Below are 18063 nucleotides of genomic sequence, written 5' to 3' on the forward strand. Positions count from 1 at the left end.
TTCCCGAAATTTGAAGATAACTTAAAATATCTCGGAAAGTAATGAGTTTAGGTATAGGAAATGCTATATAAAAATGAAAGAATATCATAAATACAAAATTTTGAAAAAATAAAATATAGGGTGATCCATTTAAAAAAATTGAGAAAATCGTAATTTGATGTTGTAGTTCACCCTGTATACAAATATTCGTCAATGATTTCAATTAAACTTAACTTAAAAACTACAGTATTATTATGTAAAAGAAATTATTGTTTACGAATTACTTCTTTATATACATGGTGTTAATCTCATAGAGATTTCGAAATAAAAATGGTCATAACTTGTTAAATACTCTGTATAGTAATGCAAAACCGTATATTATATGAACAAGAATTATCAGAGGAATATAAATATGAAAAAATATATAGGGCGTCTCATTTAAAAAATGATATGTTTGATATACCACGCAGTTATTGATCACCCTGTAGAAATGGACATATTATTCAAGCCTAGAGAATATTATTGCCTACATTTTTTCTAAATAACTTTTTTCGATATTCTATACTATAATGGAATTATCGACCGATCCCGCACTAAAAACTCACCCTGTATATGCCAATAAGTCGTAATTTAAAAATAAAAATTAACCTGTTTCAGGATTTTTTTCCAAAATGGTCCATTCTCGAGCAAATGAATTTATACCAACCTTTACGTGCTCACTGTATAGTTATTTTTATGGTTATATTTAGGTATATTCTTCTCCTTCTTTAGTTTATTGGCCTCCACCTACTTAGGTATTTGGCCAGCACATCGTCGCGGAATAAGGATAAAATATTTATATTCTAATGACATTTATTGTATGTCTGTAATAATATATACCAGTTTGTTGAGATTGGAGTTTGATACATTTTTTGAAGGAAAGGAAAGAAGCTTTACTATGGAAAATAAAACCATTTTGTAAAAGTACAAGTTTTTTGTGAATAGTCCAAACGATAAAAAACACTTGTGCCGTCACATAACTGTATTTTCTACTGACGTTTATAATGTCTAATTTAACATTATATACAATTTTGTTTACTTTGTTGGTGCAGAATGTAAACATTAACCTTATGACCTTATGCTTTAATTTGAATTTAGAATCTTCTTTAGGGGCCAAACGGAACATAAAAACAACTTTTATTATCTTTGATACATGTTTTAAATTATGTTCTGTTGGGATTTATAACATTTTTTTCAAATTTAAAATTGTATGCAAGTTCCTTAGTGTGTTTATTTCTTGTGTCGGTTTCTAAATATTATTCTTATACTTACAGACTCTTTAATGACCCTATAGGTCAAGTAAGGGCCTCGAAAATTTGGTTTTTTCATCAGGCTGAATACTCCAAACACAATATTATCTCCATGCTTTAAAGGGACGTTCCTTAATGGACTTATTCTTTGCTCATTGATGTAAGTACCATTAATGGTCTAAAAATAAAACATTCAATATTTTATTATAGTCTAAAATACGATATAAGGTCGATTTGCACCGATCTGTTTAATGGATAAAAATTATTGTATATGTAATTTAGCATGTTAACAATTACAAAAAACAAGGGTTGCCAGATCTAATCTTGTTCTAACTGTAATAAATTAATAATTAAAAAATGACATTTTTCTCTTAAATTAAAAAAAAAACGTCTTTTAAAACTTTTGTACCTATTTCAAAGACTTTTGTACCTATTTTGGAGAGACAGTGTCTCTCCAAAGTAAAGTATCTACCCGCTACCTCCATTAGTTGTTAACCCTGTCGCGGATACGTCTTCATAAGCAGACACGTACAAGGGGAAATGACTGTCTGCATATGAAGACGAGTCTACGAATGGGTTAAGTACTATACTGAAGTTCACATTCAGATGGCAGCGTTACAGAGATACGCCTGTGCTTTCTATATGGCAGAAATACATACAATGTTGTCAAAGTTTTTAATCGTACGTTATGGGTCGGTTCCTACAAAAGAATTATAATTTGGGAAATATTTATAGAGCTGCATTCCCGGGAATTTCCCGGGAAATCAGTAAAAAATGGAAATCAAGATTCCCGGGAATTTTTACAGATTTCCCGGGATTTTAAAATATTTTATTTTAAATTATGAGCGGAGATATTACTAACTCACAAAGAATAAATGATTCTGATACAATTATTATTATCTCTGCTTAATAATCATTTTAAATCATTCCACTTAAAATATTTATTTTTCAATTACCTATATTTTAACCCGGGAGCAGTCGCGCTCACTTCTGTCACGTAAGTAGTCGCGCGCAGAGAAAAAATCTCAGAATACGAATTTAAATGCGAATTTAAATGAAATTTCCATTGTATATTTTTATTGACTTGCTACGTTAAAAATATCCATTTCTAATAATTTTAAAGCTAATAGGTTCTTACCAAAGCCGTAAATTTGACAAAAAAAATAACAAAATAAAAAAAACTTAAATTTTTTTTTAAATTCCCACGCATTACTACAATCTTCCTCGAGGCACTTACGAGTGAAAAGTTATGTTACAAAATTTTTCTTCAAGTTATCACGAAAAAGGATAAAATGTTAGATTTTTTGGCGCGACTGCTCCCGGGTTAAACCTTCCAATTTTGGGATAAAATCAGAATGTATCACATACGTCAGCTTAAACATTCTTTTGCAATTATAACATAAATATATTATTGTGTTTCAATTTATCAATCAAAGATAGAATAAAAATTTTTATTTTTTTTTATAACGCGGGCACATAAATTTGATACACCCTGTATATTGATTTGTAAATATTTATTAGAAGTTAGCTTTCACGCAAGGTGGTTTCTCCTTAATGAGTTTTTCCATGAAATATTAAAAACATTTTTGTAAATAAAAAGTGAAACGAACATTTATTTAGGATTATAATTTTAAAAAGATTGTTTACGGGAAAGGAAAACCACAGGTAGATGTAATTATTAGTTTTTAGAAAAATAGAGGTAAAGAGAATTGGAATTTTAAATATGTTTGTTTAATGATAAGAATATTTTTGAAAGTATGAGTGGGTTTTTCGAATGAAAAAAAGAGTGGGGAAGAGAAATGTTTCTGATTGGCTTGGCAATTTGAAAGGGGGAAAGTTTTGTTTGAATGTTGAGACAGTTTGGAAAAGAAAAGATTATTGTGTTACCGGCAGTCGAGAGGAGCAGTCAAAAGTTTTCGTGAGTAGTTCTGAAGCAAGTACTAGTGGTTGTGTTGATAGTGAGAGTAGCTGAAAAGTGGAACGAGAGACAAATCAAATCGAGAAGAAATACCTCTTTGATTCTGTAAAGTTCAAGAGAGTAAGTTACAAGAATTATCGTTATAAAAATTATTTGTGACACCAAGTAAAAAAGATACTTGGGTCTCAGGAGATTATTGTTGAGAGAAAGAGAGGAAAGAGTTTTGGAGTTATTGAACGAGTACTGGCAAAAAAGAGGCCTGGCTTGTGTTTTGGAGCAATAGTGGCTGGTATCCTGCTGGATTGTTTGCTGAGGACGGAGAGGGCTTTGATTGGTAGCCTAACATAATCATCAAGGAGGAGCTGTTTAGGTCAAGAGGAGACATCATTGTGTGTGAATCAAAAAGGTCAGTCAATAACCTATGTGATAGATTTTCTTTATAATCAGAAGTTAATTTTTTTACGTAAAAGCATATGCATTTAAGATTCCAACATTTCAAAAATTTAATAGGAAGTATAAGTAATTTGCGAATACCAAATTTGTTTGTTTTGCTTGTTTTTTATTAAGGGTGTCAAGAAGAAAGCGATAAATATTTGTTTGAATTAGATTAATTTATATGGTAAAAGTTTCTTTTGGACAGTTATGCCCACAGGATTTAATTGATAAATTTATAGAGCATTGCTTTTGATAATAAAGGTAACGAGCGATCCAAAATTATTGGGATCAAAGCTAGCCGTGCAAAAAATTACGTATGTCCTCTTTGAATCTGAATTTATATCATGGGTTTATCAATTAATTTTGATTAACATTATAAAACATAAAAAATCAGTCAAAACCTTTAACACAGAACTTTAATCAAAAATAAAAAGGATTAACAAAATTATAAGTAAAAATAAGAAATAAAATCAAACAACCAACATCTCTACATAACCTAACTTTTCTTGAAGTTGTACACTGCAAAAGTTGACGTAAACTGGTAAATATATCTGAATTAAGAATGGACATGCACTGTATAGCTATCTCTGTCGTTCAGAGCCACCTATGGTGACAATAATTTTGGATCACACGTTATTTGTATGTGTTTATTTATGATTTTTCTATTTATTTCCTTTTCCTATTTTATCCCGATAAGGATCAACTAAGAGATACTGAAGCCACGAGAAAGGATAAGTACATATAACCTAAGAGAATTTAATTAAAATTTTTTTGACAAAAGGCACCCTGAGATTTTTTCTGAATATTTTTATGTATGATTTGCGTTAATTAAATAATTGATCAAATAAATAATAATTAATATAAAAGTAATAGAAAGCAGATCATAACAATATTTATTTTGAATTAAAATTATGTTTATGAAGAATTAGTACATAGGAAATTTAATACGGTATTAGATTAGTACAAATCAGCTGACCTGAAGTTTAAAAAATTACTCACTTCACTAAAAAGCATCAGACCTACATCAACAGAAAGTGCGTTTTCAACTTCAGCAAATTTCTGTACAAAACAAGAGCCAGCCTGAAAGATCAAACACTCAACAATTTATGTTTTTTTAAAACATATTTTAATAATAAAAACAACGAAAATTCAGATTACACAAATTTATAATTTTTCTATTTTTTAAATTTTCTTTAAAATTTTTAATTTTATTTTAAATTTTAGCATTTTTCTAAACATTATTAATTTGTAATCAAATTTTTTATACTAATTACATTGAAAAATTAGAAGAAAAAAACAATTTCTTCTTTTTATTTTTAAATTTCCCGATTCCCGGGAATTCCCGGGAAATCCAAATTACCAACTCTCGATTCCCGGGAAATCAAAAGGGGCCGGGAAAATGGAGCTCTAAATATTTATGAATGTAAAATGGAAATATACTACACTTGTGAACTTTTTTTTAGTTTGGCCCTGCTTACCCCATTATCTTTCACATATAGGAAACCATCTTCAGTTTGTAAAATTTCTGCATGTTCCCTGGAAAGAGTAACACTTTCTGATTTTAAATCTGCGCCTTGATGTCTTCCTATTTTAAATACTGACTTTTCAATGTCAACTACTTCCTTTGTTTTCGTATTTTCTAATTTCCAGCTAACCGCCATTTTTGTTAATAAATTAGTATTTTCTCCACTTGAAATAATCCTAAAATAATAAATTATTAGCAACTGATTCTATTAGAGGCCTAGAGACTATAGGGGAGCGGCAGCAACCCCTAAAATTACGTTATACCGACCACGAAAATCAACTATCAGGTAAATGACCAATTTTGGTCATTCTTTATGTTTTCGAGGTAGTTGAATCCGAGTAACTGATAGAAGCAACAAAGAGTATATACATGAAAACAACAAATACCGTAAGAATGTTAAATATACAGTCAGAACCATTTGAAACAACTCAAGGAGTTAGACTAGGGGGATGTCTCAGCCCAGTGCCACAGCATAAGTCCTTGCTGGTCTAGTTACTAGACCAGCAAGGACACTCCCCGATGCCGCCTTTGAAGTTGAAAAGTACAGGGTCGCCATTTTTCGCGTAGTACATTTCAGTGGTGATGTGATGTGTTCGTTCAGCAGTGTTGCCGATGTCACTAAATGAAATTATATTAAGCCACTGCTAAAATGACCAGATTTTGCAAAAAAATATGTAAAAATGTTTGATCTTGGTAGTTTCTAACGGTAATAAAAATACATTAAGAAAAAAGTTATTTTATTCAACTTGTTAATTCAAAAATACTTGTAACAAAATTATATGTAATATATTATACTATAATAAAACTACATCTGGAACACTTTTAAATAATAAGTATTTCCTCATCCTCATCTTGTGGAAATAAAGACTTTATGTGATTAAAATAATTTAACATTTTATGTCTGTTTGAAAGGAGTAATTATTTTACTCCTTCACTTTTGCTAACACTAATTTAATATTTGCTCACAGATCGTATTTAAACGTCGACAGATAACGATATCTAAGAAAACGTGATTTTTTTTATTTCTGCATTGCTGCAGTATCAGTTATTGCACTAACTTTATTACCCGTAAGAGATCCTTTTTGAATATTTTCTGGAATTTCTGCAAATGATTAACAATACAATCGCCATTCATCGTCAATATTTTGTGTTGTCCCAATAACACATAACTCCCATGACATAATTCCCACAGTCATACGTATAAAATTATGTTAAAAAATATGAATGTCATAAAAGTTAAGTAAATCTGATAATTATGTACAAATCGGCAACACTGTCGATTTTCTACACTGTCTGGTACTACGCACAAAATGGCCGACAATCTGCGCAGTAATAGTGCGCGAACTTTTCCCGCCTTCTAGTGTGTCACTGCTGTTGCGTTTTCTATGCTGTGCCAGTGCTATTCATAAATGTAATAGATGAGATAGTGAAAGAATGTAAGAAAACTTTCAAGAAATACTGCATCGGTTGGAACAGAATGCAAATGATAAACGCTGAGAAGTGTATATTTGCAGACGACATAGTATTAATTGCGGAAACAGCAGAAAAACTGAAATACAACTTAGAGAAATGGAATCTAGAAGCAAGCAAATATAACTTAAACGTAAACAAAGAGAAGACTCAGATAATGAAAATATCAAGGAAACAAGGGACGGAAGATCAAATAGAAGTAATGATAGACCAACAAAAAATAATACAGACAAATTCATACAAATACTTAGGAACAGTAATCAACAACAAAGGAGACATCGAGGACGATCTTAACAACAGAATGGAAAACACAGGAAAACTATTCCAAGCACTAAATAGAGGATTCCTTAATAACAAAGAAATATCAACAAAGACCAAGATGACAATATACAAAACAATATATAGACCTACGGTGATATATGGAGCAGAAAATTGGATATTAAACAAAAGACATCAGAGCAGAATTCAGGCAGCAGAGATGAAATACCTCAGAAGAACGATCGGAGTAAAAAGAACTGATAGAATCAGAAATGAAGAAATAAGAGAAAGACTCAAAATCAAACCGATACTCTACTCAATCAAGGAGAAAAAATTGGCATGGTTCGGACATCTAACCCGGATGGACAAGTAAAAAGAGTGTGGGACGCCAAACCAATAGGGAAGAACAGAAGAGGAAGACCCATTAAAGAATGGAACAGTGACATTTCGCAGATACTGCAGAGTAAGGGTAAGACTTGGCAGGAAGCAACACAGATGGCATTCAATAGGAAGGAATGGAGAAAATTCGTTAAGAGCTAGGACAACTCAGAAGATTGTAAAATATTGTAATTTAATGAATTGTATTATAAACGGCCCAACACCGAAAGGTAGAAATGGGTCTACTGATTAAGTAAAGTAAAGTGAATCCTAGTAGGAAATTTATTTTTATTTAAAACTAGCTGACCCGGCGAACTTCGTACCGCATTAGAACTAAATAATGTTTAAAAGTTAAACAACTAAAAATTACCAGAAAGCCAAAAAGATACTCAAAAATATTGTCTATACTTCTTTCTGATAAACAATATTTTTTTGCGGTGAATGTTTAAATAATGTTTACTTAAATTGTTCGTACACGGGGCGGGTTACCATTTTCATGAACTTTGATTAAGGTCATCACGTGATCAAATGCATAGTTTGTGAGTCTATAAGGTAGATACATACATACAGTCGGAAAAATGAAAGAATACCCATGAACGATCATATCAAGCACATATTTCGGATTTTCTGCCTTTTTCTATAAATAACAAACGAGAGAGATAGATTATTAAGTGTTGTCTACCAAGCAAAAACGTTATCCAAGACATACGCAGTTACATATTTATAATTGACAGAGTGAGACGGCGATACAATTGTTCAACGTAGTTATATTAATTTAGTAGAAAATTTAAACTCACACTTGACTATTTCTGTAATTCTAATGTCATTCTTAGAAAAACAAAATTGGAAAGAAATCCTTTGTAAAAGGTATACAATTTTTATTAAAAATCCCTTAAAAGGGCTACATCACAACAAAACGTTTTCGATTTTTATAAAAAATCATCATCAGTGTTCGATAAACTGGATGCTAGCTGAGACACAAAAGAAAAATATCTGGGTAAAAACCCTTTACATAAAATATAGATGCCTTAAAAGTGCATACTTCAATAAAAAGGCCTGTGATGGTCACATGGCAAACAGGATAATGCCCTAAGGTAAAGTATACAGGTTTCCCAACACGTGGGATCCAAATTGAGTTGATCACATTTCAATGACTTAATGGCAACTGAAGTTGCCAGTCATTGTGAAACTTTGCAGAATGAGCGAGTTCTGCAATTCGCATGAGTGCCTTAAAAATGTACTTTTTAACACGCATATCATACAATATTTTTTCTACAAACGTAATTACAGGACAATATCTACAAAAACTGTTACTTGAACTTGACTGACATTCCATTTTTATATTTTTTTTGACATTACATCAAAACTGCCTATAAGATCAATACGAACTGCAGTGCCTTAAATTTTTTAAAGCACTAGTGCCTTAAAGTAGCATTTTTAGCGCTCATATGGAGTGCTAAAAATTGCATTTATCTACTCTATGGCATATTATGTATCAGTTTTTAGTTTGTGAAAACTGTCATTATAGATAGCAGTGCGTGAAGGGTTTAAAGTATGCGTGAAGTAACAATGTATTTTAAATGAGATTTACTTTTTCGCACACTTTCAATGGGTTTTTTGGCACACTTTCATATAATCAAATATCCTAACTTTCGCGTTGTCATGGTGATGACAATATGAGCAATGACTTACAACAAAATTTTTGACAGTTTTGTGGTTTGAAAGTAGTTAGGATTTTTAAATGTCAAAATTCTAAAAATTGTAGAATAGAAATCAATTCCAGTGACGAAGAGTTACAGTTTTTTTATTTGTTTATCGAAGAGTAGATAAAATATTGTATGAAACTGTGCGTGAAGTACTTTTTGCGAACTTACGCGATGTATAGCACTAGCTCCGTTGTCGCTCGTGCTCTAAATATCGCGTGCGTTCGCAAAAAGCATACTTCACGAACTGTTTCATAAATAACCATTTTAACACGGTTGTAGAAAAAGAAATTAAAAGAGGAGTTCCTAATTTTTAAACATTTTGTCGTCAGATTTCGTAAGTTCCATGTTTACTTAAAAAAGTTGGGTGACCAACTTTTTAGTTTATAATTTTAACCAACACAGCATTAAAACATAAGTCATGAATCTGGAAAATTTCAAGCCAAAATATGCTAGGAAAAAAGTTATGTGACTTTATAGACGAGTGGCACTCCCCCAAAAAAACGCTTATTTCTCGTGATACTGAGCACGGTGTGGGGAATGGCTAATTTTGGTCATACGTCATACTTTATGTTTTTAATGGTGCTGAAAACGAAGATGTGATTTATTTTGAATTTTACGTGGGAGAACATTGTCAAAATCGCATAAAAATAAAAAAAATGAAATCACGTTTTTCTTAAAATCAAAAGTGGCACAATTTTTTTCTATAAAACATTTTGTGCTTTGTACTCTATATTTTAATATAAACTTGATTAAAAACCTAAATTTCAAATTTTGTCACTCAACTTTTGCGATTAAACTTTGCAATTCAGCAATCTTCACCTTTTACTTTAAAAAATTCATAACTTTGTTAAGACCGACATATTTAAACAGGTTCTATTAGCTTCAGAATGGTGAGAAACATATACTATAAAAATTTCAGAAAAAATATTAGAATGGAACAGAGTTGTAGCGAGTTAAACGCAAAAACACGTGATTTCATTTTTTTTATTTTTAGGGTAAAATTGCGATTTTGACAATGTTCCCCCAAATAAACTTCGAAACAAACCTCATTTTCGTTATCAGCACCATTAAAAACATAAAGTATGACCAAAATTAGCCACTCACCACACCGTCGTCAGTATGTCGAGCAATAAGCGCTTTTTTTGGGGGAAGTGCCACTCGTCTATAAAGTCACATAACTTTTTTCCTATTGCATATTTTGACTTGAAATTTTCCAGAAAACTCATGTTTTAATGCTGTGTTGGTAAAAATTATATTTTTGTCACTCATCTTTGTTAAAATATACAACGTTAAAAGTAGATGTTGCTCTATTATAGTTGTACATACTCTATGTAATGACAGTTTAGAAGTAGTAATGAAATGTCAAGAAAATAAAAAAATATATAATGTCAGTCATATTCAAGCAAAATGTTTTCCTATTGTCCTGTAATTAAGTGAATTATAATCGTTGTTGGTCATTTAGTCAATTCACCTAACTCAATTTATAACAGGTTACGGGCCCAGCTCACGTGTGAACTGTGAACAGGTGAAAAAATATGGCGACCAGCAATAACGATTATAAAATTCAAGTCGACAAACCGGGTCCTGAAGACTGGGCAAAATGGAAATGGCACGTTTCGATGTTATTACGAGCGTATGCACTTGAAGACATTGTGAACGGTATATGTAAGTGTCCCGTGGTTACTGAAAATTCAACTTCATTGGAAGTAGAGAAGCATCAACAATGGTTAAAAGACGATGCAAAAGCGGCAAGTTTGTTAGCAGGTACGCTAGGAAAAACTGTTGCCGAGCTCGTGTTGACTTGTACTCACGCTAGTGAAATATGGGACAAATTACGTGCGCGATTTGAACGTAGCAGTACACAACGGTTAAACATGTTAATTGAAGCCTTTTTTAGAGTCCAACGTGATGAAAAAGAAGATATTAGCACACATGTTGCGAAGTTGCAGAAACTGTTTGTAGATTTGAATGATGAATTGCAGAAGCATGATGAAAATGTTTTATCCGAAAGAATGTTAAATGGTCGGATCATATCAACTTTGGGTAAGGAATTTGATAATTTCAAAGATTTGTGGGACACGATACCATCAAAGAATCAAACTTTGAATTTATTTATTGAGAAGTTGTGTGCCATTGAATTACGTGACCAAAGTACCACAGAATCTTTTGCGTTTGTTGCACGCAATAGCCCGACAGAAAAATACAAACAGAGCCGAAGTACAACTACTACGAAGTCAAAGAAAAATGTACATCGTGCAAAAGAGAAATTTCCATGTCACAAATGCAAGAAATTAGGCCATTGGGCGAGAGAAATCTGCTGAGAATTTAGGTGAGAATAAAAGTAATGATACTGCTTTTTTGTCCGTTGTTTTAAGTGCCTCATCTAACAATTGTGTTGAAGCTGGGAAATGGTATTGTGACAGTGGAGCCACAAATCATATCACTACAGGTAAGCAATATTTCTCATCTTATACAGAGTTTGCTGAACCCGAAAAGATATCACATGGTAAGAAGGATGTATGTATGTTAGCCCAAGGACAAGGAACGGTGAAAATTCAAAGGCGTCTGAATAATAAATGGAAAGATGCTGAATTGAGGAATGTTTTTTATGTTCCTGAAGCAAGCGCTCATTTGTTTTCTGTGAAAGCTGCTGCACAAAGAGGGTTCGTTACAGTACTCGACGAAAAAGGTGTAAATCTACACGATAAAAATACTCTTGAATCTGTAATGACTGGGTACTTCAGTAATGGCCTGTATGCACTTGATATACGTGTTATGAAACCGACCAATCCCATTCAAGCAAACTTAGTAGAGTCAACAGATATGTTACAAGTGTATCATGAAAGATTTGGTCATCAGCATAAGCAACGCGTAAAGAAGGTCTTGAAGAAAATGAATATAGACATTGATGGGTGGAAAGAAAGCTTTTGCGATGGATGTGCCATTGGAAAAATGCATAGATTGCCATTTAAAACTAGGATCAATCGGCCACAAGTCACTGGTGAGCAGATCCATGCAGATGTGAATGGACCCATGTCTATAGAATCACTGGGAAGAGCACGTTATTACGTATGTTTTAAAGATGACTTTAGTAAGTTTCGGAAAGTTTTCTTTATGAAACACAAAAGTGAAGTATGTACCTTCTTAGAAAAATTTTTAAATGAAGCAAACACAAATGGCCATGTAGTAAAGCAACTGCTGAACTTCTTGCGAGTAGAGGTATAGAGCATTGTATCACTCCATCCTATACACCTCAGCAGAATGGTGTTGCTGAAAGGGAAAACCGTACCATTGAAAAGTGTGCTCGTTCCATGTTAAACCCATGCAAGTTGTCCAAAGAATTGTGGACAGAAGCATGCAATACTTCAGTGTATCTTCTGAATCGCACAGGAAAGTCATCAATTAAGAATAAAAGTCCCTATGAATTGTGGTATGGAAAGCCAGTTGGAAGTTTGAAACATTTAAGAATATTTCTCACTGAATGTTGTTTACATAAACAAAAATTTTCGCAGTAAATTTGATGACAAGGCGATACATGGTTATTTAGTTGGTTACGTGAATGGCAGGGATGGTTTTAGAATATGGATTCCATCTGAAAGAAGAATCGTATCGAGCCACGACGTACGATTTAAACCATGCTTTAACCGAGGTTACATGCAATTTGCGAATTTCTGAAGTTAAAGCCGAATTAATGAACCAGAATCAGTCGGAATGTTTTAGTGGAAGTGAAAACTCCGAAAAAGTGAAAAGTGGTATAATTGAAATAATTGTGAAGTCTAAGAATATGGAAAGTGCAGAAAGTGCGAGTGAAAATCAAGAAGTGAATAGAGAAGAAAGGAGCGATGATGGTGTTCAAGAATCTAAGCGTTACAATATGCGTGTTATAAAGAAACCAAAATTGTTTGGCTTATCTACTTTTCACGTTGAGGGAGATTGTTACAATATACAACGTTAAAAGTAGATGTTGCTCTATAGTTGTACAGGGTGTCCCAAATTGGTATGTTTTGCAGTTTATACCGAACTAGAGGAGATAGAAAAAAGTAGTTAAGATGTCATGACTTCTTTTTTCGTTAAAGTAACGATTGCCCAATCAAATCATCAATAGCTCCTCACATTATCGAGATACTGGGCGATTATTGAAAAATGTCGAAAACGACAGGGTTACAGATCTTCTTTATTAAGAAAAATTTTAAAAAACTTTATAGGAACTTTTGATAGATATATTATGGACGGATTCAGTGGCGTACAAAAAACTTTTTAGGGGGTCTCGCTAAGGAAACATAAACCATACTTATGTTTTTTAATGGGACACCCTGTATATTTTTAATTTTTCGTTTACCTTTTTAATTCTCTTTCATCTGATATGGGCCGGCGTAGCGAAGTGGTAGTGTGCTTGGCTCGCGTGCTGGTGGTCCAGAGTTCAAATCCTACCGCCGGCAAGAACAACTAGACATTTTTAAAAATGTTTATAGGCCCCAGGTCGACTCAGCCTGAATAAAAAGAGTACCTTGGGTAAAACCAGGGGTAATAATAGGCGGTTGAAGCGTAGCACTGGCCCTGTTACCTTCCTTGTATACCGTAGGCCCTAGATATAGCAGACTACCCTGCTATACTCCCAAAGCCACAGTAGTATAAAACGGGAGACTATTATTATATATCATCTGATATGACATATCATATATCTATTTTCAGTTGTTGGAGCTACCGTGCAAATAAATTGTTTATAGCTGACGTCAGGTTAAAGGCACTTATGATCATTATCAATGTCAACTTTGTTTGGGTTGCTGAAAACATAATTGATTACAATTATGAAATTACTTAATCAATTATGTTAATAATTGTTATGTTAATTGATTAACTAATCTCATAATTATAATCAATTATGTTTTCAGCAACCCAATAAAAGTTGACATTGACAGTGTTGGTGACAGTAATTAAATATTTGATAGTGATCATTATTGATTAGCGTTCGAACAACCGGCACTTAACTGTTTATTATTGGTTCAAAGTGAATTTTTATTTTTAAATTTAAGCAGTTAAGTATTTACTTTATTTTCAAGTTACATAGGTAGGTACTGATTTTATTTTAATAAATAAATTTAACCGTCAAGGATTGGTACCCTAATATTAAAATGTTAAAATACGTTACCGAGTGTTTTATTTTTAAGTGTCTTTAACCTGACGTCAACTATAAACAATTTATTTGCACAATAGCTCCAACAACTGAAAATAGATATATATGTCATATCAGATGCAAGAGAATTAAAAAGGTAAACGAAAAATGTCAAAATATACAGGGTGTCCCATTTAAAAAAACAAGTATGGTTTATATTTCCTTAGCGAGACCCTCTAAAAAAGTTTTTTGTACGCCACTGAATCCGTCCATAATATATCTATCAAAAGTTCTTATAAAGTTTTTTAAAATTTTTCTTAATAAAGAAGATCTGTAACCCTGTCGTTTTCGACATTTTTCAATAATCGCCCAGTATCTCGATAATGTGAGGAGCTATTGATGATTTGATTGGGCAATCGTTACTTTAACGAAAAAAGAAGTCATGACATCTTAACTACTTTTTTCTATCTCCTCTAGTTTTCGGTATACACTGAAAAACATACCAATTTGGGACACCCTGTACATACTCTATGTAATGACAGTTTAGAAGTAGTAATGAAATGTCAAGAAAATAAAAAAAATATATTGTCAGTCATATTCAAGTAAAATGTTTTCCTATTGTCATGTAATTGAGTGAATTATAATCGTTGTTGGTCATTTAGTCAGTTCACCTAACTCAATTTATAACAATATTTTTTAAGTAAACATGAAACTAACGAAATCTGACGACAAAATATTTAAAAATTAACAATTCCTCTTTTAATTTCTTTAAACATCTCCGACAAATCTCATTTTTATCTAAATACTTAAAAGATGAAAAAGTCAAAATTTCAAAGGAAATATTTACAGCGAGTTAAAAGAAAAACCATTAAAATTGATTTTCACATTTTTGCATAAAATTTGATTTTTGAACATGTTCCACCAATTCTAGATAAAAATAAACTTCATATTCGGATTCAGCGACCTCGAAAACATAAAGAATGACCAACATTTGCCATTCACCTATCATGGTCGCTTTTTCGATTTCTAAGCCTCAAATTACGACTTACGAAAGACAACAAAAAACTGAATACAAAAAGCACAAGATAGAACACTTTGGAGACAAACAGGGGAGGCCTATGTCCAGCAGTGGATTGAGAGAGGCTGATGATGAAGCCTCAAATTGGGGGTGTGCCGCTCGCCTACTAGTGATGTAACAAATGTAATTTTTTGAACAGTCGCGAATGCGATGCGAATATCTGTCACCGACATTCGCGAATGCGAATATTTAGTTTTTTAAATTTGGCACCAATAGGGCTTTTCATTCACAGTTATTTGTTTCAAACTTCTGGCATATGTCGTATAATCCGTGTATATTAATACAGTGTGTCCACGGATGGGGTGCCCAATGGGAAAAACTTTCTTATTTTGAATTTTAGCGAAAAATGTCATTCTTGATAAAAAGTTTTGCTTGTTCTAAAACCTCATAAAACGAAATCAAATTCAAGTTTTTCAAAACCTGTTTAATTTTCTAGCCTATTTTACGTAAATTTCCTATACATTTTTGCACTAAGTTCCAAATCATAACAATAATCTAGTGTTGCTAAGCTACAATGTTGCCTAAGCTACAATGTACCTAGCTTAGTAACTGTCAACTCCGATAAATAATTTGTGAATTGTCATGTTTTCGACAATGTTAAGCGTTCAAAAAACATTTATGATTGGATGCTTAACATTTTCTTGTCGAAAAATAATGACAATTCGCAAATTATTGATCGGATTTGACAGTTACTAAGCTACATTGTAGCTTAGCAACACTAGATTATTGTTAGGATTTCGAACTTGGTGCAAAAGTTTATAGGGATTTGCATAAAATTGGCTACAAAATTAAGCAGGTTTTGAAAAACTTGAATTTTATTTCGTTTTATGAGGTTTTAGCACAAGCAAAAATTTTTATCAAGAATGACATTTTTCGCTAAAACTGAAAATAAGAAAGTTTTTCCTCTTGGGCACCCCATCGGTGGACACACTGTATTATACACAGATAATACAACGTATGACAGAAGCTCGAAACAAATGACAATCGATGAAAAGCCCTATTGCGCGCGAGCTGTGTACATATTGTTATATAATTTTTATGGGAAAAATTTAGAAAATTAATTTATGTCAGAGACCAGGAGATCATAGATTTTCATCGCCCTGTATATGACCAAAAATTGTAAATAGTATAATTTAGTTAGTAAACAATGTTTCGCGGAAAGTGAAAATCGTTAGTGATTTGTTAGTGGTTCTCTGAACGGACTTATACAATTATGCGGTAGGATTAGAAAGTACATTTAGTTCGCTTAGAAGTTAACAATAGGACAATTACAAATGATTCTTAGAAGGAGAGACGATAAATACAATGGTTGAGTTTTAGAAATTAAGGTTTTTGTTTAGCATGTAGAAAAACAAGAGTAATTTTGGTGTCTCCTGGAATTTGATAAAACAGAAAAGTTGTATACAAAAATAATCTGTTCTTGAGAAATGAAAGTATGGATGTAATGTGTAGAGAGGATGTTTTGTGATTGGCGAGAAAGACGGATGGAAGGGGAAGAGAGTGTTGAGTCTGAGTTTGAGGAGAAAAAAAAGTTTCACTGTGTAATGAATATCTGGAGAGAGCAGTCCAGTTTTTGAAAAGTGAGAAGTCGGTGTAAAGTGGTGAAGTTGGCGTCCGTGTAAGCAGAGTCGTGTTGAAACGAAATCGTTGATCGAGTTGAGAAGTTAAATCTCCTTGTGTCCGAAGAGATTCCTGTTTCTGTCTAGAACTAGTAGCCGGTTGGTATCAATTTGCACAAGATATCGAGCAGGGAGAAAACTGAGGAGATATTTCGAGGGAGTGCTGTTGTTTGTTTGTGAAGCAGTTTGGACGAGAAGGATCGTTCGCAACATCCTAGGAGCACTTGTGGGAGATGGAGGACTACACAATCCATGAGAAGAAGTAAAGATGAGAAAAAGGGGTTAGTCAGATTATTTGTGAAACGGAGAGAGTTGTTTTATATCATATACCATATTTGTTTATTTTTTATTGAACAGTTCGATAGCATAATTTAGTCATTCCTAAATTCAAAGAAGAAATAAGTAATCAATTCAAAAGGAGAAAAGTAAATTTTGTTTTTTTATAATAGTAAGAACAGTCTAAAACGAATTATGTAAATGAAAATATTGTTAAAAGAGGAGATAGCAGAATTAAAGCTTAATTTATTAGATAAGGAATACATAGTTGCAACAAAACTGAGTTTTTTGGCGTATATTTAAATCTTATATTTAGGGTATATTGGATAAATAAATAATATTTATAGAATTTACATGACATTGAGTATTTTTATATTCCCTGTTTTGTCCTGGATGAAGTAAGCAACTAGAGATACTAGAAGCCACAAACCAAAGATAATGCATTAAAATAAAATAGCCCTGAGAATAAATTTTATTGGAAAGTTTAATTTAATTTGGTTTTGTTTTCCAAGAATATGCTGATCAATCTCACAACAGAGAGTAAATACAGAGCATAACAATATGTATATTGTTCCGAAAATTGCTGAATTTATCCTGAACTCGTCCAATTGATAGTGCAGTCACTGAAGGTGGATATGAGCTATAGCCTCCGATTTCGTTTAACCTCGACCTATAACCACAGATTTTCAAGAAAATTGGTGAGTAGTTAGAGGATACCTCAAGGAACATAAGTGACAGTGCCAACTTGCGCTTAGAGGTCAAATTGTCACATAGAAGTACAAATTCTAAGTAAAGTTTTTTATATAGTTTTTATATAATAAGTTATTAAATAAATCAATATTTTTTTGAGTTATTAAAGATCTTTGTTGTCTATTGGGTTTATATGACTGCGGACACTAATATCATTCGCCAAATTAAAGATCAAAAATTGTAGTTTTTCGTGAAAGAAAATGCGTATTTTAAAGCGGTTTTTCATAAATAACTCAAAAGCTGTAAGTTTTTACAAAAAAGTAATTATC

General features: G+C 32.4%; 1 protein-coding gene across 3 annotated transcripts in view; it reads right to left on the bottom strand.

The window, feature by feature from the left end:
- The window catches only part of LOC126885939 (uncharacterized), a 313786-nt gene that overhangs the window by 110298 nt on the left and 185425 nt on the right, over nt 1-18063 (bottom strand). For 2 of the 3 annotated variants that reach the window (XM_050652760.1, XM_050652761.1), the window contains exons 2-3: nt 5100-5322; nt 1291-1446 (exon numbers count right to left, since the gene is read on the bottom strand). In XM_050652760.1, coding sequence (XP_050508717.1) covers nt 1291-1446; nt 5100-5282 — 339 coding nt within the window. In that variant the 5' untranslated portion in view covers nt 5283-5322. The remainder of the gene's footprint in view (nt 1-1290; nt 1447-5099; nt 5323-18063) is intronic. The other variant, XM_050652762.1, reaches the window with a different exon arrangement.

This window comes from Diabrotica virgifera, chromosome 6, assembly GCF_917563875.1.
Source record: "Diabrotica virgifera virgifera chromosome 6, PGI_DIABVI_V3a".
Taxonomy (NCBI): domain Eukaryota; kingdom Metazoa; phylum Arthropoda; class Insecta; order Coleoptera; family Chrysomelidae; genus Diabrotica; species Diabrotica virgifera.